General features: G+C 43.8%; 1 protein-coding gene across 5 annotated transcripts in view; it reads left to right on the top strand.

Annotated features, from left to right (window-relative positions):
* CHEK2 (checkpoint kinase 2) overlaps window positions 1-20,097 on the top strand; it is a 48,569-nt gene extending 28,472 nt beyond the window's left edge. For all 5 annotated transcript variants that reach the window (XM_030336086.1, XM_032595382.1, XM_030336083.2 and 2 more), the window contains 10 exons: window positions 753-861; window positions 3,770-3,823; window positions 8,409-8,470; window positions 10,711-10,810; window positions 12,346-12,432; window positions 13,196-13,359; window positions 13,558-13,673; window positions 14,682-14,767; window positions 18,966-19,046; window positions 19,874-20,097. In XM_030336086.1, the coding sequence (XP_030191946.1) occupies window positions 753-861; window positions 3,770-3,823; window positions 8,409-8,470; window positions 10,711-10,810; window positions 12,346-12,432; window positions 13,196-13,359; window positions 13,558-13,673; window positions 14,682-14,767; window positions 18,966-19,046; window positions 19,874-19,963 (949 nt within the window). In that variant the 3' untranslated portion in view covers window positions 19,964-20,097. The remainder of the gene's footprint in view (window positions 1-752; window positions 862-3,769; window positions 3,824-8,408; window positions 8,471-10,710; window positions 10,811-12,345; window positions 12,433-13,195; window positions 13,360-13,557; window positions 13,674-14,681; window positions 14,768-18,965; window positions 19,047-19,873) is intronic.
* The last annotated feature ends 466 nt before the right edge of the window (window positions 20,098-20,563 follow it).

Here is a 20,563-nt window from a genome sequence, read left to right as displayed (position 1 = left end):
ACAATAAAAAGGGTGTCTTGACAAACCTACCTTCCCACCCCAAACTCACAATAGTTATAGTCTGCTTGGGGCATGTAATGAATGATTGATACTTGAGTAGCCACTACCTTGGGCTGACCCAGGCTTTGGAGAACAGAGTCCACTGGGTTACCTGTATCCTGGGTATTATTCCTCTTCCATTATAGTATCCCAATTAATTGCAAATCTTTAAGAGTTTGCTGCAATTAAGTTAATCGCATAATACTTTTGGTTGTTAGTTATTGTGATTTTATTTAGGGTGCAGTTTATGGCATCAACTATGGCACTTTGAATAAGAAAGAGCATATCAATGAAAATAATTCATTTACAGTTACAGTTATCTGCTATAACTTGTGTCAGGCACTCATTTTTGTTTAGGACTTTGTTCTCAGTGATGTTTCTCTGCCTCTAGGATAAGTAATTTCTGTCTTATTTGTTCTTAGTGTCTTTCTGAGGATTTCACATTCTGGGGTGCCAATAATACTTAAGTCTGTATCACTCAGCTCAAAAAGTGGAATTTGGAGCTGACACAGTACTATTGGATGGTCCACATTCACTTATGCCCTTGACATTTTACATTGGTTAAGTTTCATTGTGTGGTTTGAAAACAGGGACAATGGAAGGGTTGTATGTGGACAGCGCTTAACTTCTAAACTGATCTGGGCTAAAGTTAAGCCCAGATCAGGAATGATGAACCATTCTGACAATTGATCATTTTATGTTTCTCTCCGTAGCGGTGCCTGTGGTGAGGTGAAGCTAGCTTTTGAGAGGAAAACATGTAAGAAAGTAGCCATAAAAATCATCAGCAAAAGGAAGTTTGCTGTTGGCTCTGAGAGAGAGGCAGTAAGTACCTGTGTTTGTGCATGCTCAGCTATTTATTTTTATTTTTTTTAATGTTTATTTTTGAGATAGAGAGAAACAGAGCATGAGTTGGGATAGGGGCAGAGCAAGAGGGAGACACAGAATCTGAAGCAGGCTCCAGGCTCTGAGCTGTCAGCACAGAGCCCGACGCGGGGCTTGAACCCACCAACTATGAGATCATGATCTGAGCCGAAGTTGGACGCTTAACCGACTGAGCCACCTAGGCTCCCTGCTCAGCTATTTTTAACACTTCTTAACTTCCCCAAATAATTTTAGAGTGGTGAGTTTTTTCTTTTTTTTAAGTTTTTATTTATTTATTTTGAGAAAGAGGGAGAGTGAGCAGGGGAGGGGCAGAGAGAGAGGGAAAGAGAGAGAATCCCAAACAGGCTTCGCACTATCTGTGCAGAGCCCAATGCCAGGCTCAAATGCACAAAACCGTGAGATCATGACATGAGCCAAAGTCAAATGCTTAACCGACTGAGCCACCTAGGTGCCCCTAGAGTGGTGATTTTCAGTGTTAGGAAGAATTCATTGTTCACATACGTGAATTTGTATTAAACAGCATTGAAATATTTTGAGTATATTCAACTAACCTAGAAAGTTACTTATCCATAGTTTGGTTCCAGAAATATTTTGTTGTACATAATGTACCAGCAAGAAGTGCTCCCCCCCTCCCCCAAGTTGTTACAAGTTTTACAGTACATGAAAGGAAATTGGGGGGTGCCTGGGTGGCTCAGTTGTTTGAGTGTTCCTCTTGAAATCAGCTCATGATCTTACAGTTCGTGAGTTCGAGCCCCACGTGGGGCTCTGCACTGAGCACAGAACCTGCTTGGGATTCTCTCTTCCCTCTCTCTGCCCCTCCCCTGCTCATTCTCTTTCTTTCTTTCTCCCTCAAGCTCTCTCTCTCTCTCTCTCTCTCTCAAAAATAAATAAATAAACATTAAAAAAAAAAAAAAAAGAAATTGAGGGGAAAAAACAACCTGGCTATATATCCCACCATTGTAACTCCACAGCTGTTTGCAGTTTTCTTTTTCCTTCTAGTCCTTGTTCATACAAATTTGCATTTTTAGATGGTTGAAGTCATACTGTATATACAATTTTGTGTTCTACTTTTCCACATAAGCATTAATGCATAAACTTTCCCCTAATTGATGCTTTTTGATCATTGAGCCTCTATTTCATGAACTTTATTGTAATTTATTCACCCATTTCTCTGTTTGATCATTTAGGTAATTTCTAATCCTTTGCTCTTCCCAATAATGAAGGAGTGAATACCTTAGCATCTATAGATTTTTAAAAATCCTAATTATTTAACAGTCTCTATATAGTAGCCATTCATTTTATTGCATTCTGTAATATACATTTACTGTGTTGGTGAAATGGTCAAATGTATTGGTCTTTCAACACACGACCCAACAGAATAATGTAAAATGAGGTCTCTAATCACATTTTCCTTTGTGGCCAGCTGTTTCTGGTCATTATACTTTAATGTTCTTTAAAGATCAATTCCGCGCCCCCCCCCCCCCCCCCCCTGCCCCCAAGACAATGCCATTTTCACATAGCAAGAGGAATTTCCTTTCTGTGTTCACTTTGTTACAGATCTTTCTCCCCTGTGATTCTGGATTTGTTTCCTGTTGGGGGTGTGTGGTGGGGAAGAAAATACCTACCATTCTTGAAGACTTGGAGCAAAATTTTACCTCTTAATTTCATCTTTCAAATCAGATTGGACTCTTTTAGACCTCTCTATCATCAGAGTATGTCCTGCCATGGTAATGAGTTTAACAGCTTACAGGAAGAGGCAGGCTTTTAAAATTAAACATCTGGGTTTCTTAGCCGAAGTCCATTTTACATAAATATGTAATTCTATATCCTCTTTGCTTTGGAGGGTGTAGCCCTTGAGGCTGAGTAACTCGATTCATCCTTTTGGAATTGGAACAGAGAGCAACTTCGGTCCCCTGATGCTTCCTCTCATTGGTGTCTCACTAAATATGTTAGCCTGCAGTAAATTGGAAACTGTGTCTGCTCTATTATTAGAAATGTGGCTGACATTTTCCTTATGTAATTTAATTAAATACCTCTTGTCTGTGGTGTTTATTTGTTGTATCACTTTTATGAGTATAAACAATTGTACAGCCAGAGAGAGCTTACAACTAATATTACATTGTATGTTAGCTAACTGGAATTTCAATAAAAACTTAAAAAAAAGAGAGACAGAGACAGAGCTTACCAGGTAAGCATGAGAACAGTGGAAACACACTTGTTTCTGGCTGTGAGAACTGGAGCAAGTGGCTTCCTTTCTCTGAGCCTCAGTTACTCCATCTGTGAACTGGGGATAATTCTAGAACCCAGTTCACTTTGGGATTTTGAGACTTATTAAGTAAAATGATTCTTTTTCTTTTTTAAAATATTTTTTTAAGTTCACTTTTTGTTTTTTTTTTTTTTTTTTGAGAGAGCATGAGAAGGGGAGGGGAGAGAGAAGGGGAGAGAGAAAGAGAGAGAGGGAGAGAGAGAAAATCCCAAGCAGGCTCTGCAGGGTCAGTGCAGAGCCCGATGTGAGGCTCAAACTCACAAACCATGAGATCATGACCTGAGCCAAAATCAAGAGTCTGATGCTTAACTGACTGAGCCACCCAGGCGCCCCCCAAGATGACTCTTAAATAAAGAGGTTGGCATAGGGCCTGGTTGTTTACTGAATGCTTACTATTTGCCAAGCACTTTGCAGAGTGATTTTTTAGGGGAGTTATTTAATTGATCGACCTCTAATCCTTGATGAGTAGGCGCTAAGTGTGGAACTCAAACAGCTTTTACTCAACTAAGCTTTAACTAAGCATTTTCCAAGTGTTGACTATTATTATTATTAATAAATTTGAATGTTATTTTTTTATCAAAGGATCCGGCTCTCAATGTTGAAACAGAAATAGAAATTTTGAAAAAGCTAAATCATGTAAGTATTGCTGTAAAATCTGACCCAGACTTACTTACATTCTTTCCTCTCAAAATATGGGAGTTGTATAAAGTATTTCAGTGTAATCAAGCTAGTATTAACTTGCATTCCTTAAATGTGTGTGTGTGTGTGTGTGTGTGTGTGTGTGTATGTGTATACATGTGTGGGTACACATGTATGGGTGTATGTGTTTAGCTATAATGTAGATGGGAAAAGCTTTGCTCTGAAATTTTGAGAGGACAATACTGTATAAAGATTTCATTATTAAATAACTGTGATATTTCCACTGAGTGAGTTTTTGACCAAAATGCATGGTAAATTTCCCTAATATTTTGTCTCATATTGTTTATGGGAAGACAGTGCCAATTTGGTAAATTTGGCTTAATTATACCTGTTTTCAATACCTCTAAATACTTTTGGTGGTACTGATTTCCATTTACCTCGGTGGGTGTGAATAGTTGCTATCGTTTTTGTGCCTTGTCTCACTGGAAAGTGAGTCTGTCTTTTTTTTTTTTTTTTTGAATGTTTATTTATTTTTGAGAGAGAGAGAAAGAGAGAGACAGAGCATGAGCATAGTAGGGGCAGAGAGAGGGAGACACAGAATCCAAAGCAGGCTCCAGGCTCTGAGCTGTCAGCACAGAGCCGGATGCGGGGCTTGAAACCACGAACCATGAGATCATGACCTGAGCCAAAGTCAGACATTTAACCGACTGAGCCACCCAGGTGTGCACCATTGAGTCTGTCTTTTAAGAAGTGAGAAAAGAAGCAGGCTTTGTGCTGACAGCAGAGACCCCAATGTGGGACTGAACCCATGAACCATGAGATCATGACCTAAGCTGAAGTTGGACACTCATTGACTGAGACACCCAGGTGCCCCCTGAATTAGCCTCCCCCCCACCCCAAGGGATCTGGAATCTCTTGTTAAAGAGAGGAGCCCTCTAATTTTCTGGGGTGGGGTTGCTTCAGACATACCCCTAAGATAAACAGAATCCTCAGAGAGTTTTTTCTGATGTCAGAGGATCCCCAAACATAACATTTATACAAATCCAATGTCCAGTGCAGTCGAGAAGAATTGAGAACCCTCAAAAAAGATCTGTGGAGAGAATTTCTTGGCAATTTACAAGGGCATGTGGAAAGCTCTTGGAAATGAAACACAGGCTCATGAGTGCATTTGGGGGATAATGAGTAGAGCCTGGCGTTTGGAGCCAGGCATTGATTCAGTCTGTTGTTAAACACTTACTGTGCCAGCCTGCCTTCTAGGCCCGGGGGTGGTGAGCACAAATGGACTTGGCCATCCCTCCCCTCCTCTGGTTTCAGCCTAGTGGGGAGACAGACCAGGGTTCCCACTCCCATCTCTCTTACCTCCTGGCTCTGAGAAGGTCATTTCATTTTTCAACGCCCCTGTTTCCTTATCTCTGCAGTGGAGACAATATGGATACATACCTTAAAGGTCAGTGTAGGAATTCGATGAGATGTGCTTGCCAAGCTTTCCGCATGGAGAACACGCTTAGGGAAATGTTTTGCAGTCTGGAGAAATCACTGCCATTCCCTAAACTTTTCCCTGTGTGATCTAACTGGAAGGTTTAGGGTAGTAGCCTCCGGTTCATGAGAGACACCTTCAGCCACGACACTCCAGCCAATGAATGACCCTAGAGACGGTGGTACCTTAGAGGATGCAGTCCTGCAGGCTCTGACTGTTGGGCACTTCCTCGTGCTCTGCCAGCTCCCAGACCAGTCCATTCCCAGGTGGGCGCTGGCCTGATGATGCCAGGTAGAACCAAGCAGCTCTCATCTGTTCCTCTCAATTTCTGTTCCTTTTCCATGTGTGCCTTTTCTTCTACTTCTGCTTTATTATATCAGGATATCACATGCATATGATCTAGAGAGTCAAATATTGCTCAAAGGTTCATACACAGACTGTAGGTCTGTAGCCCCCACGCCCCCCCCCCCAAACATTTTAAAACTCTTGGATCTGTTTTTTGTTTGAATGAATTTATCTCCGTATTTCTACATAATATACATAAACTGCTATATTTTGGTTTATCAATCTTATTTTTTTATGATCAAATTCTTCTTTTTAAGTTTATTAACTTATTTTGAGAGAGAGAGCGAGAGCGCATGCGTGTATAGGTAGGGGAGGGGCGGAGACAGAGGGAGAGAGAATCCCAAGCTGGCTTTGCACTGTCAGCGTGGAGCCTGACGCAGGGCTCAAACTCACGAACTGTGAGATCACGACCTGAGCTGATGTCGGACTCTTAACCGACTGAGCCACCCAGGTATCCCTATCGATTTTAGATAGCCTAAATGAGAATCTTTTAGATAGCCTAGATGAGAATCTTAGTTCCCCTTTCCATTCCTCTTAGTATAACATTACAGTGCGTATCCAGTGTCTTCATTTTTGTGGCAATACAGCTGGTCACGCAGAGCCAAATGTGCTGGGATCATAGGTAAGGAGTGGCAGAGCTGGTTTGCTCTCAGCCTCACTCTCATGGTGTGTGTGCCATGACCAACATGTGGTGGTAGAGTCTGCCTTCAGTGGTGTTTCTGTTACTGCCATTGTTCTCGTTAATCTGTGCAGCACATGAATGTCTCCTGTGTGCCAGCTGCTCTGCTGAGTGTTGGTTCTAGAAAGAGAAATAAGACTTGACTCAGCCTGTCAAGCGCCTGATGAAAGGAGACCTGTGGTGGGTGTTAGTTTCCCTTTTCTGCCCTCCTGGAGGTCGCAGTCTGATGGGGAGACAAATGTTGAAGATGCAGCATGAGGCCACATGGATGAGAACCAACACAGGGGACTGCGGATGCATCCTGAGGGTGACATTCGAGCTGGGGCCTGATGCTGGAGACCAGGTGTGCCCAGAGGGCTGGATCACCAGGCAGGAGGGCAGCAAGCAGAGGTGTGACATTGGGAAAGAACGCAGCAAGTCTGGGGTAGGCAGGGTGTTTTGTGGTCTGGAGAGGAGGATGTATGGGACCAGGAGCTGGAGATTTGGCCATGGTCGGGGGGTAGGGGCAGGACAAGGCTGGGTCTCCAGGGTTTGCTAATTCCTGCTGAAAAGTTAGGTTTCCGAAGGTTTGCTTTCCTCTTGTCTTACTTTCTGTCTTTCTTCTGTTTCCTTCCATCTCTCCCTCCTGATTGGTCTCCTTTCCTTCCTTTAAATATGTTTAAATTATGTAACATTTGGCACATGTAAAACAATAAATTATGAAGCAAAGCAATGAAATGAACACCTAAGAACTAACCATTCAACTTAAGAATGAAAACTTGAGGGGGTGCCTGGGTGGCTCAGTTGGTTAAATGTCCAACTCTTCATTTTGGCTCAGGTCATGATCTCATTGTCGTGGCTTTGAGCCCCATACTGGGCTCTTAGCTGGCAGTGCAGAGCCTGCTTGGGATTCTCTCCCTCTCTTTCTGCCCCCCCTCCCCCCCTCCCCCGCTTGCACTTCCTCTCTCTTTCAAAAATAATAATAATAAAAAAGAATGAAAACCTGACCATGCAATTGAAGCTACTCCATACACTCTGAAGTCTTTTGTGACTTGCCTCTTCCACTCGGCATTATGTTTCCAGGATCCATTGTGCTGGGGAAGCAGTGGGGCATCCCTTCACTGCTGTTCAACAGTTCATTATGGGAAGCTACGACTTGAAGGATTTTGAAGTTTATTTATTTATTTTAAGAGAGAGTGAGCAAGCAGGGGAGGGGCAGAGAGAAAGGGAGAGAGAGAATCTTAAGCAGACTGCACGCTATCAGCACGGAGCCAGATGCAGGGCTCAATCCCATGAACCATGAGCTGAAATCAACAGTTGGATGCTTAACAGACTTAGCCACTCAGGTGCCCTGTACCACTAGGAGGATTTTAATCAGAGCATTGGATGTGATGAAATTTGCTTTGTAGGACAGTCACTCTGGTGAGTTTTGCTACTCTTCTTACTCTAAAATCTAAAAATAGTGTAACTCTCTTCCCTTTAATTTGTTTTTTATTTTTTTTAATGTTTGTTCATTTTTGATAGAACGTGAGCAGGGGAGGGGTGGAGAGAGGGGGAGACACAGAATCCAAAGCAGGCTCCAGGCTCTGAGCTGTGAGCACAGAGCCTGATGCAGGGCTCGAACTCACAAGCCGCGAGATCATGACCTGAGCTGAAGTCGGACCCTTAACCCACTGAGCCACTCAGGCGTCCCTTCCCTTTAATTTTGATAATAACTACAAGCCTCCTCTCTGCTTGGGGTGGGGTATGTCCCTGAGAGATACTTACCACATCTTTTACTTACCCAGACCACTCAACTCTACTGTCTGTCTTCACATTGTAAAAACAATAGGTGTGCTTTCTAAGTATAAAATCATAATATTAGGGGTGCCTGGGTGGCTCATTTGATTAAGCGTCTGACTCTTGATTTTGGCTCAGGTCATAATCTCATGGGTTTGTGAGTTTGAACCCTGCATCTGGCTCTGTGCTGACAGGCTGTTTTGCCTTTTCTGCTATATGAACTTTAGAGTGCCTTGAGGCAGGGGGGCAAATGCCTCCATTCTGCTTCTGTGGTTTTCCTCTTGGGAGTTTCTCACTACATTTCCTCTTTTTTCCCCTCTTAGCCTTGTATCATCAAGATTAAAGACTTTTTTGAGGCTGAAGATTATTATATTGTTTTGGAATTGTAAGTAATAAAGTTTTCTATTTGTTTCCATTCAAGTGCTTATAAACCACCAAAAAATCCAATGCTGGCTTGCATTTCTCATCCTGGGGACTCTCATCATATGTATGTGGTGGTGGGGCCCACCAAGTGTGCATGTGGGGTTAGTACTAAATCTAAAGTCCTCCCAATGTTTCCAAAGGCATGTGGCTTAGAGGTTCCAGGCCCTGGGTCTGAGGTCTGGGTTTGAATCCCGCTGTGCAGGTGACTGCTTGTGAGTTAGTTTACTTCATGTCCTTGACTCTTATTTATTTTCCTAGTGTTGGTGGGGGTGGGGTGCTAATAGTGATACTCCCCATATGTAGAGTCATAAGGATCAGATACTATGAAGGATGGAAAGTGCCCAGCAGAGTACCTGGCACACACAGTTGTTCAACCACAGGTGGATATTACTACTCTGAAATATCTGCCTGGGTGGATGTTTCTGCTTGGGATCACAGTGCTTAGGGGCATGGTGACACCTCATTATCTTTTCAGTGCTGGTTTACTTGCTGGGTTATTTCAGTAACCACAAAGTCCTGTCTTCTGTGGTGTGACCAGAATAATTTCCTGGTTCATTCATGGAAGGGGCCTGTCTTGATGTTCATTTCTATGTAAATATGTAGTGTTTCTGGGAGTGGCTGTTGGAGCAGACAGGCAAGGCTTTGCTCCTGAGTGGTATCCAGTGGCTAAGGAGGTTGGTTAGTAAGATTTTATAGTAAACATGGGAATGCAAGCTGGTGCAGCCACTCTGGAAAACAGTATGGAGGTTCCTCAAAAAACTAAAAACAGAACTACCCTACGACCCAGCAGTTGCACTACTAGGTATTTATCCAAGGGATACAGGTGTGCTGTTTCGAAGGGACACATGCACCCCCATGCTTATAGTAGCACTATCAACAATAGCCAAAGTATGGAAAGAGCCCAAATGTCCCTCGATGGATGAATGGATAAAGAAGATGTGGTATATATGTACAATGGAGTATTACTTGGAATCAAAAAGAATGAAATCTTGCCATTTGCAACTACGTGGATGGAAACTGGAGGTATTATGCTAAGTGAAATTAGTCAGAGAAAGACAAAAATCATGACTTCACTCATATGAGGACTTTAAGAGACAAAGACAGAGGAACATAAGAGAAGGGAAACAAAAATAATATAAAAACAGGGAGGGGGACAAAACATAAGAGACTCATCAATATGGAGAACAAACTGAGGGTTACAGGAGGGGTTGTGGGGAGGGCGAATGGGCTAAATGGGTAAGGGATTCTACTACTAAGGAATCTACTCCCGAAATCATTGTTGCACTATATGCTAACTAATTTGGATGAAAATTAAAAAAAAAAAAAAAAAAAAAGCATTCAGGGAGGAGAAACTATAAACTTAAAAAAAAAAAGATTTTATAGTAAACAGCCTCAATCATAGCACTGGGAGAGACTGGATGGCCCCTGTGGTGCTTGAGGGAATATCTGTTGCTGTCTGACTGGACCTAGTTAAAACAGAAGTAATACAGTAACAGTCACTGATGCTAATTACTTACTATAAGCCAATTACTGCTCCAAGCACTTTACATGGATTGACTCATGTACCCTTCATAACAGTCATCCATGTTACTTACAGGTTACTGATGGGTTACGATCTTTAGTCCCACTTTACAGAAAAGGAAACTGAAGTTCAGAGGAATTGAATAACCCTGCCAAACAGCCACTTGTGCCAGGCGCCTTACCTCCATGAATTATCTCTTAATTTTTACCACAGCCATCAAGGTAGGGGGAGGATTGTCCCTATTTTTTTAAGAGGCGGAAACAAGCTCAGAGAGGGTATGTAACTTGTCCAAAGCTCCAGAGCTAGGAATGGTGGGGCTAGGGTTCAGACACCCGTTGTCTGTTTGCGGGCTCCAGTTTGCCGCTCTGTCTCAGTCTCTGAATCAACTGGGGTGCATGATGAAAACGCAGACTCCTGGGCTCCGCCTCCCGTCTGCTGAGTCAGATTCTTAAAAGCTCCTGAGTGCCCACTGCCCACTCCTTCCATCTTTCCCCGTTCCTTAGTTTCCAACAAGGACATCTTCACTGTGGAGAGGAGACTTAACTACCTCATTGTTTGTACAAACGGGAGTCCTCCTGAGAATAAAAAGGGCAGCTCTTTGCCTGTCTGAATGAGTTTGTTTTGTTTGTGTTATTATCTTCCACCCAAGAACCACCCCCTGCTTTGCCTGTCTGTTTCAGGATGGAAGGAGGAGAGCTGTTTGACAGGGTGGTGGGGAATAAACGCCTGAAAGAAGCTACGTGCAAGCTCTATTTTTACCAGATGCTCCTGGCCGTACAGGTAAGAGAAGCCCTCAGTTCTTTTTTTTAAGTTTATTTATTTATTTTGAGAGAGAGGGGGAGCGTGAGCCAGCATACATGTGGGGGAGGGGCAGAGAGAGAGAGAAGGAGAGAATCCCAAGCAGGCTCCACTCTGTCAGCACAGAGCCTGACACAGGGCTGTCTCACAAAACGTGAGATCTGGGCGCCTCCGTGGCTCAGTCAGTTGAGCTTTTTCCACTTCTGCTCAGGTCATGATTTCACAGCTCGTGAGTTCAAGCCCCCGTTTTGGGCTCTGTGCTGACAGCTCAGAACCTGGAGCCTGCTTTGGATTCTGGGTCTCCCTCTTTCTCTGCCCCTCCTGCACTCACGCTCTGTCTCTCTCCCTCTCTTAGAAATAAATTAGCATTAAAAAATTTTTTTTTTTTATTTTTTTTATTAAAAGATTTTTTTTTTCAACGTTTATTTATTTTTGGGACAGAGAGAGACAGAGCGTGAACGGGCGAGGGGCAGAGAGAGAGGGAGACACAGAATCGGAAACAGGCTCCAGGCTCTGAGCCATCAGCCCAGAGCCTGACGCGGGGCTCGAACTCACGACCGCGTGATCATGACCTGAGCTGAAGTGGGACGCTTAACCGACTGCGCCACCCAGGCGCCCCTAAAAAAATTTTTTTAAAAATTCTCAGGAAGTGAATGACCAAGTACATAATTTTGGTGGAATTTTTATGCTTTACTTTAATAAATTCTCAAAATACTTTAATCACTCATTTACATTTTTATAAATGAAATTGACACCTTAGATTTCTGCCTATATGAAGGGATATTTATTATTTTGAAGAGTGAAATGAACAGTCTATTGTCATAAGTTGCATTTTTCATCTTTCCTACTTTTTAAATCTTATTAAATTTACATCCAAATTAGCATATAGTGCAACAATGATTTCAGGAGTAGATTCCTTAATGCCCTTTACCCATTTAGCTCATCCCCCCCACACACCCCCTCCAGTAACCCTCTGTTTGTTCTCCATATTTATGAGTCTCATGTTTTGTCCCCCTCTCTGTTTTTATATTATTTTTGTTTCCCTTTCCTTATGTTCATCTGTTTTGTCTCTTAAAGTCCTCATATGAGTGAAGTCATATATTTGTCTTTCTCTAATTTCGCTTAGCATAATACCCTCTGGTTCCATCCACATAGTTGCAAATATCATCTTTCCTACGTTTTAAAGATTTTCTTTCTTTTTTTTTTTTTAAGATTTTCTTTTTAAGTAATCTCCACCCCTAATGTGGGGCTCAAACTGACAACCCTGAGATCAAGAGTTGCAAGATCTACTGCCTGAGCCAGCCAGGTGCCCCTAAAGATTTTCTTGAAAACAAATTTATAAACACTAAGCCCTTTACCCAGTAGTTTTCTGTGATTTGGGGTAATGTGGTTGTGAGTAACCTGGCTTATGGTTTCATCCCAGCTGTAAGGGGTGTGTGTGTGTGTGTCTTGTCTGTCTGTCTTTACTCACATACCTACTCCATAAACCTGAGGGTCATGCCTCCTTTTCTGTGTAGTACCTTCATGAAAACGGCATTATACATCGGGACTTAAAGCCAGAGAATGTTTTACTCTCATCCCAAAAAGAGGACTGTCTTATAAAGGTAAGAAAACTCTTTCTGTGGCCACTCCAAATTTCTATTCATAAACTTTAAAGATTCATCAACTAAAAAGTGGGAGCATAAAAAGGTAGAGAACTTGACCCTTCCACTATTAGCAATTATTTTAGAGACCAGGTGGTATTGCTTTGATTCAGAGTCTTATGGGCATTTACTGAGCTCCTCTTTATACGAGCCACTTTTGTTCTGAGAATGGAAGGAGGGGAGGGGTCTAGATGGATGAGAATCACATCCCTTATCTTCTCCTGCTTTCTAAGGTGGTGCTTCCCAAGCCTGGCTTCCTATAGAATCTCCTATTAATTAAAAATAAATAAATAAATAAATAAATAAATAAATAAATAAAATAAAAATCACGACACCCACACTGCATCTCACAATCACTGAAGGTGGCATCCGGGTGCCAAGTATTTTTTCCAAGCGCCTCAGTTATTCCAGTGTTGGGATATTGGTTGAGAAACCAGAGCCTAAAAGAAACCATGGATAACTGATTAGGACCCTAGAGTCTATGATAAGGGTTACAAACCTTTTGTAAGGTTACAGAGAACCACGGATAAGTTGGAGAAAAAACCTTCAGGTTTCTTCGCTTGGAAATTTTAGTTTAAACAAAATTCCAGATTTTAACAGCAGGCATGGACTGTATAGGATAGGAACTGATCTAGCCTGCATAGCTTTTGGGCCTGGCAGACCATGCTGATCGTTTAATTTTATTTTGCCATTAAAAATGATTCCCTTTTGTCCTTAATTTTAGATTACTGATTTTGGGCAGTCTAAGATTTTGGGGGAGACCTCTCTCATGAGAACCTTATGTGGTACCCCTACCTACCTGGCTCCTGAGGTTCTTAATTCCTTTGGGACTGCTGGATATAACCGAGCTGTGGATTGCTGGAGTTTAGGAGTTATTCTTTTTATTTGGTAAGAAAAGTTTCATTGCTTCAGAGTCTGGTTGGAAGTAGTTAGGTGAAAACAGAAACGTGCCCAGGTAGAGAGCTTGTGTTTAATCTGGGTGACTTATCTTGACCGTTGATTTAAAGAAAAATCTAATCTATATGTCCAAATGCCACTGAGAATGCTACTTGATTTCTTTTCCTTTCTTTCTCTACCGATGTTAAGCCTTAGTGGGTATCCACCTTTCTCTGAGCATAAGACTCAAGTGTCCTTGAAGGATCAGATCACCAGTGGAAAATTCAACTTCATTCCCGAAGTCTGGGCAGAGGTCTCAGAGAAGGGTATGGATATGAAAAGGTTAAGAATTTGTCGTTTGGTAAAATGTGTGTGCCGTGGTGGGAATTTCTTTTCAAGTTGTTATGTTTCTCCTGTTACTTCTTATTTTCTATTGTTTGTTTTGCACCTTTTGAGGGGCAGAGGAAGTTATTAAGAACATGGGCTCCTCAACCAGGCTAAGTGAGACTCATGTTTTGGGTTGGCTACTTCCTAGCTATGTGACCTTAGGCAAGATATGTAACCTCTCTGAGTCACCCTTTCCTTTATATGTAAAGCAGGTACAATAAACTTTACCTTAAGGGGTTTTTGTGAGGGTAAGTAGAACAGAAGCAAGTGCCCTGTACCTATTAAGGGTACAAAATAATAAGTAACTTTTCAGGTACAAAGTCTCCTGTGAATGAGCATGTAAGAACGAAAGTAATTACTTTGCGTTTTAGGATGTAAAAGTGTAACTTTGTAATTCTCAAAAGGGCAAGTAGAAAACTAAAACTAAATGTGAAGTAACATAGGTGATTCTGTTAAATCTTAGAATGTGAAAGGAATAATACTGTTGCAGTAGAAAGGCAGTCTCAGCATGGTGATTGCTGTTAAGCTTTGTTTCTGCCAAACCTCCAGTTCCAGGGAGCCTGTTGCTGGCTGAGAAACTCTGTCATTCCATGGGTCTCGGGAGAGTTGGCCGAGCATCCTGAGCGTCTTAGAGCGAGGCAGAAGTTCAGATTTAATTAGTTTGAAGTTGAATCCAGCAACGAGCGAGGGAACAGGGGGCGAAGAGGTTGTGATGTGCAAGCAGGGAGAGATGGGGGGCATCGAGGTCATTCCTGGTTTTCTCAGAGAGCTCTAAATACAGAGAGGAGGACAGGGGACCCTGTCCACCACACCTGTTGGCTGGCAATGACCTTAGCCCCCCTCTGTCTTTCTGGATGTTGGCCTGTGATTCTGGCATACTTTAATTTTGCAGATTTAATGTATCTACCGTTTTCACTGTGATGTGATAAATTATCTTATTGCTTTAGCTCTGGACCTTGTCAAGAAGCTGCTAATAGTGGATCCAAAGGTGCGTTTTACGACAGAGGAGGCTTTAAGACACCCATGGCTTCAGGTGGGTATGGGGCAGTGCTCGCTAGCATGAACTCTATGGGCAGCTCTCAGCTGTGCCTGAGGGATGAGGAAAAAGTTGCAAACACGTTTGCTTTGTTGAGTCTGTTTAATGCACTTGCTTGAGATTGAGCTTTAAGTGTGTCGGGTATGTTTATGTGTTTATATGGGTCGTGAGTATAAGTGTATCTTTGGGTATAACCGTCCCAACTTAACTTGTGGCTCCTGGGGTAGACAAGCTCACTTTATGGCCTGTCCTAGGCCCACTCGGGTTCCCTGAGTGTGCATTTTGGCTGTGGTACTTTGAGAGGTTGCTCCAGCTGTAAACCTCCACCCCCAGCTGTGTCATCCTCTTTCCTCAAACCTCTCACCCTGAACAGGTGGGGTTGGCTGCATTCCAGCTGCCTTCAACCTTAAGTCACGGGAGGAGGAGGGCAGATTCTCTGGGGGAGAATCTGGCTATTTGTTTAAGCCTAAGTAATTGGGCATACAGGGTCTCGCTTCTTTTTTTGGGGGGGGGGGGTGGGGACAGGACCAGAAGGAGCATCTTAAGCAGGCTCACGGGCACATGAGCCTGACGTGGGGCTCGATCTCATGACTATGAGATCATGACCTGAGCCGAAATCAAGAGTCAGACGCTCAATAGACTGAGCCACCCAGGTGCCACTAACGGTCCCACTTCTTATTCATGGCGAATAAACATGCCATTACTGCAAAGTTACCTGGATCTTTGAAGTCTGTATTACCTATGTGCCCCTCTAGGGGTTTGTGGCTGCTGTTAGATTATACCCTGACCTCATTCTAGCTGCCAGACTTGGAAGTCCTTTGTGGCTTTGCTGGACTAAACTTTGGTTTTAGAATTAGCTCCAGCATGGTTGGGCAGGTTTTCTGATGGATGTCAGACCTTCTGTTAAGTACGGTTCCATTCAAGCACAGACATACCCATTCTTGTTAACTTCTAGTTGGTCTGTTTCCTATGGGGATGGGGAACTTAACCAGCTAGCTTGAGCTAGAGGCTCAAGTACTGTGGGGATCACCTGGTCCAGGAACTCCTTGGGGCCATTCATTCTCAGAACTCTGCTTCTGGAACTCTGGGAAGACTGCCTCTATTCTTTCTCTGTTCCAGCCCTCCACACCTAACGTGTTGCTCCGGTGCTAGCTCAGGTGGAGAACAACAAATCCTTAAAAAAAAAAAAGTAGATACATTTGTTTGGGCTATTTCCCTGGAAACAGCAGTCTCCCTCCGCCCCAAAGAAATCTGTCAGATGATTTAGCACTTAATAGACCACACAGATTTGAAACAGCAGGACCCTGGAGAAAAGGAATTTGGAAACAAAGGGTGCCTTTGCATGTGGGGATTTAATTTTGGTGAAAAAGAAAAACATGCCTCTTGGCTCTTTTTATGTGCCCTAATAGGGAAACTCTTGGGGCCAGATGTGGAGGTGGAGGAGCTGTGTTAATCTTGAAAAAAACAGAGCTTGCCGGTTAGGTCAGGGAACAGGGTCTGTAGCTGCCTGAAATTTATGAAGGAGCATAGCCTGTTTTTCTTGTTCTGTTTGTCTCCAAAGAAAACTGTTACTAACAACTGAGGAAAAGGTGAAGTTCAGCCCTGCCATGGGGGTCTCACTTGAATACTCTTTCGTCCACATTGTGTTTTTGCTGCAAACGGTGGAACTGGACACAGAGTGAGGACCAGAGTGCAGACGCTGCCCACATAAATCATCTGCTAGTGATAGTTTAGGTTTTATTTTGGGAAAATCCAGTATTTTTGAAGAAGCCAAATGGTTTTGTGGGTCTGGCCCTGAATGGAGTGTTTGGAATGTGAGTTCCAGTCTCTCCTGTTATTAACAGTTCAGTTTGGGGAACATCCTTTATGTCGACTTTTTGGCCTCATATTTACTTCTTGAAATAGAGAATTCCTTCCTACTTGTCTTTGAGGCATATTACAGTTTAATATTTTTGAACAGGTTGTAAAGCTCTGAAAGGAAGGCTATTTTCAGATACCCATTGCTACCTGCCGTATTTAATGAGCTCCTTTTCCATGTTATTGCTAACTGACAACTTGTTTAAATACAGGCCAAAATAGGCGTGTGGTCAGTTCTGTTTGGCTGTACTGAAGAGTTGCCATTTGGGGCATGGGGTGTGGTTTCATTTCCTCATGTGTTCATTCTTTCAGAGGACAGTTAATGAGTTCATGTGTCAACACTTAACTGGGGATGCAGAGAAGAGTAAGTTAAGTCCTGGACTTGCGGAGCTGATGGTCTGGGTGGGGGCCAACCCCGACCACAGTCACAGGCGAGCAGTGGGATACACGTGGTAACAAGGGTAGGTGCAGAGTATGGGGGGATGCTCAGAATGAGATAGGGGCTTCAGGTGCTCACAGGTTCACACAGTATGAAGAGCATCTAAATCAGTGGCCTGGGGATGACATGGCTGTATCAGTTTGCTGAGGCTGCTATAACAAAATAGCACAGGCTGGGTGGCTTACATGGCAGGAATTCATATCCTCACCGTTCAAGGGGCTAGAAGTCCCAGTTTCAAGATGTTGGCAGATTCGGTTTCTCCTGAAGCCTCTCTCCTTGCCGTGCAGATGGCTGTCTTCTCTCTGCCCTCACGTGGTCTTTTCTCTGTACCCACATCCCTGGTGTCTCTTTCTCTTCTAATGAGGACATCCGTTGTATTGGATTGCGGCCCCACCCTAACAGCCTTATTTTAACTTAATTACCTCTTTAAAGGCCCTGTCTCCAAATAGTTACTGGGGGGTTAGGGCTTTCACATATGAACTAAGGGGGTGGAGGTGGACATATCTTAGTCCATAACAATGGGGAGCAGCATTTTCAGTGTTGGTTTTGTCCCTCTGACATGGAGGCACCTGTGACTTTTATGGTACCTGGCTCCTAAGGTTGCTCACAAAGTATGTGTTCACTGAGTAAATGAGAAGGTGGTTGAGGTGGACGGGCAGGAAGGCAAGGAGGGCATTGCCGGTGGAGGCTGTGAGCAGGTATAGGAGGAAATAAGGGAAGGAATTTTGAGAGTGGCATTACATAGGAGGTGAGATTCTAAGGGAGATTGTAGAGCAGAATCCGGAAGAACCTGGTGCTCTCAAAATGGGCAGTGGGCGCTACATGGAGTGATGCGGAAAACAGTGTGATTGAAGCGGGTGATCCAGCTCCTCGATACACAACAGGTGTCTTAATCCCCGAGCACTGCAGTTATATACGCCTCGAACTGCTGAATGTTGGAGGCCTTCACCCCTATGTCCTCTGCTCCCCGCTACCTCCACCCTGTGTTGCTCTTGGCTCAGTGCGGGGAGTGGGAATCATGGGACTTTGGACTCAGGCAGCTGTGGGTCCATATTGTGCGCACACTCCTTGTTAGTGGCTGAGCCGGGCTTCTAGCTGGCCCCGTCCTAGTCCTGGATGTTCACCTTTCTGAAGGTGGGGAGAGCTGTGCCTGGTTACCTTTCAGGGTTCCCAGATGCAAATCCTTGAGCCTTGCGGAAGTGAACATTCCTGGAGGTGGGAATTACCCTCACAGACATGTGGGCCGGATTTCTGTGTGTGCACATGCACCCCTCTCCCTGCTTCTCTGTCTAGCAGCACGAGACCCCTGTAATGCTATGTATGACCTGTTCATCTGTCTTCCTTTCTCATTAGCTCTGGGATATTGTGGGCTTGAAGTCCTTCTGGTGACTTGTGTAGCACTTGCTGGGGGAATTTTTCTGGGGTGCTGGCTTGCTTGGTTAGGGTGGCCCTAGTAAATGGCCTTATTGTTGGCACAGGGAGTGGGCACCTCCTGGAAAGATTTGGGGAGCTGCAGGGAGTCAGCCCTCAGGGAACTGAGCTAGTCCCAGCCTCTGGCTTCTCGATCGCCATCTCTAGGATCTGGGATGCTAGTCCTGAAAGTCTCTTGACTGCTAATGTCTGTGGTTGTCTCTGCACTCCTGACAGCTCTGAGGCCTGTGGGTTTGATTCAGCCAGTGTTGACTAAGCATTGACTGCTGACTAGATTCCTCTGGGAAGGCAGAGGAGAGGAGCGCGTGGTCCTTTCCCTGCTGGAGCCTTAGCAAGAGCATGCCTTTTGGTGGACTGACTGGGTGTCCTTACCCGCTTTCCTCTTTCCAGGGGCATCCTAGACCTGTCTTCCTAGGAACTTTCGTTCTTTCAGACACAGCCCACTTAGGTTTTTTCATTTCTTCACAGGATGAGGACATGAAGAGAAAATTTCAGAATTTGCTTTTTGAAGAAAATAAGTCGACGACTGTACCCCAAGTCCCAGCCCAGGTATTTCGGATGATGGTCATTAAACGTAGTAGCCTCAGTTTCAAAGAACTAACGAGCAAGGGTGAGGAGCTTGAAAGGTCTCCTAAGTAGCAATTGCTTAATATTTTTTGGAATAACGTCGTAGATATTTTGTTTCCACTTGATTGGCCCTAGCACCCTTAGAAGATTTAATAATGAAGAGTGTGTTTAATGCATTAAACAAGCACAGCTAGGGATTGTCATTCAAGAGGTCTCCTGCAAGGCAGAATTGGAAGACTCTAGTAGGAGTTCAAATTTAAACTTGTTGAAAATTTAAAATCTGGGTGAGTGGTTGATTATTTATTGGTTACAATTTTATTTCCCCCAAAGTTGTTAGTATACTTCAATATCTATTCATTACTATCCTGCCTTCTCTTGGTGAATAACATTCCCCTTCCTAATGTCCCCTGGGTATTTTATCAATGGGAAAATAAAGACACACACAAAAAAGATGGTCTTCCCAAAAAAGAGCAAGATTTGGGGCTCCCAGCAAGAGGTATTGTAGTCCCTTTAAACTTCATAATTTAGGAGAAGATGACAGAGGGGAGGGAGGGCGGTTTTGCTGCTTAATGTCAGTATTACATCAAGTGCTCACAAGCCACAAGGGAGAGAGAAATGTCCATTTGATAAGCATGGCTGAGTCCAGGGAGGCATGGTGGGGACTCAGGTGTCCAGGGGGACGACTCCTAATTCTTGGTACTAGAAGTTGCACATGAAATGCTCCAAACTTACCAGAAGCATTAGTGGGACACTTTGATAATCTTAAAGCCGACAGTTCTCTTTGAACATTCTTCCCTTTTTATTTCCAGCCTTCCACGAGTCGAAAGCGACTTCTTGAAGGGGAAGCAGAGGACGCTGATGCCACAAAGCGTCTGGCTGTGTGTGCTGCTGTGTCGTGAACACTGGCTGAATGAAAGCAACCTGCCTTCTTGGACCCTGCTGCCACTTTCTTGAAGTCTGTGTTTTATAGTTTGTATCGTAATTATGGGGACGGTTCCTTTTCCACAATCATCAATACACAATTCTAAACCTAGTGGAACCTGGGCTTTGTGCTTCTGCTTGATGCTGAGCTCTTTACTTTCATTGCCTTTTTTGTGTATTTGAAGTTGCGTGCTTTTTTTCTGAAATGCTTATTTATTTTTGAGAGGGCGTGAGCGAGTGCATGAGCAGGGGAGGGGCAGAGAGAGAGGAAAAGAGAGAATCCCAGGCAGGCTCCAGGCATGCTGTCAGCACAGAGCCTGACGCGGGGCCTGAACTCTCAAACCTGGGATCATGAGCTGAGCTGAAATCAAGAGTTAGACGTTTACGGGGCGCCCGGGTAGCTCAGTGGGTTGAGCGTCTGACTTTGGCTCAGGTCATGATCTCACGGTCCCTGAGTTTGAGCCCCGCGTCGGGCTCTGTGCTGATGGCTCAGAACCTGGAGCCTGCTTCAGATTCTGTGTCTCCCTCTCTCTCTGCCCCTCCCCTGCTCATGCTCTGTCTCTCTCTGTCTCAAAAAT

Source organism: Lynx canadensis, chromosome D3 (assembly GCF_007474595.2).
Source record: "Lynx canadensis isolate LIC74 chromosome D3, mLynCan4.pri.v2, whole genome shotgun sequence".
In the NCBI taxonomy this organism is placed as follows: domain Eukaryota; kingdom Metazoa; phylum Chordata; class Mammalia; order Carnivora; family Felidae; genus Lynx; species Lynx canadensis.
The sequence above is the reverse complement of the archived record's forward strand: the minus strand, read 5'-3'. Positions and strand labels throughout refer to the sequence as shown.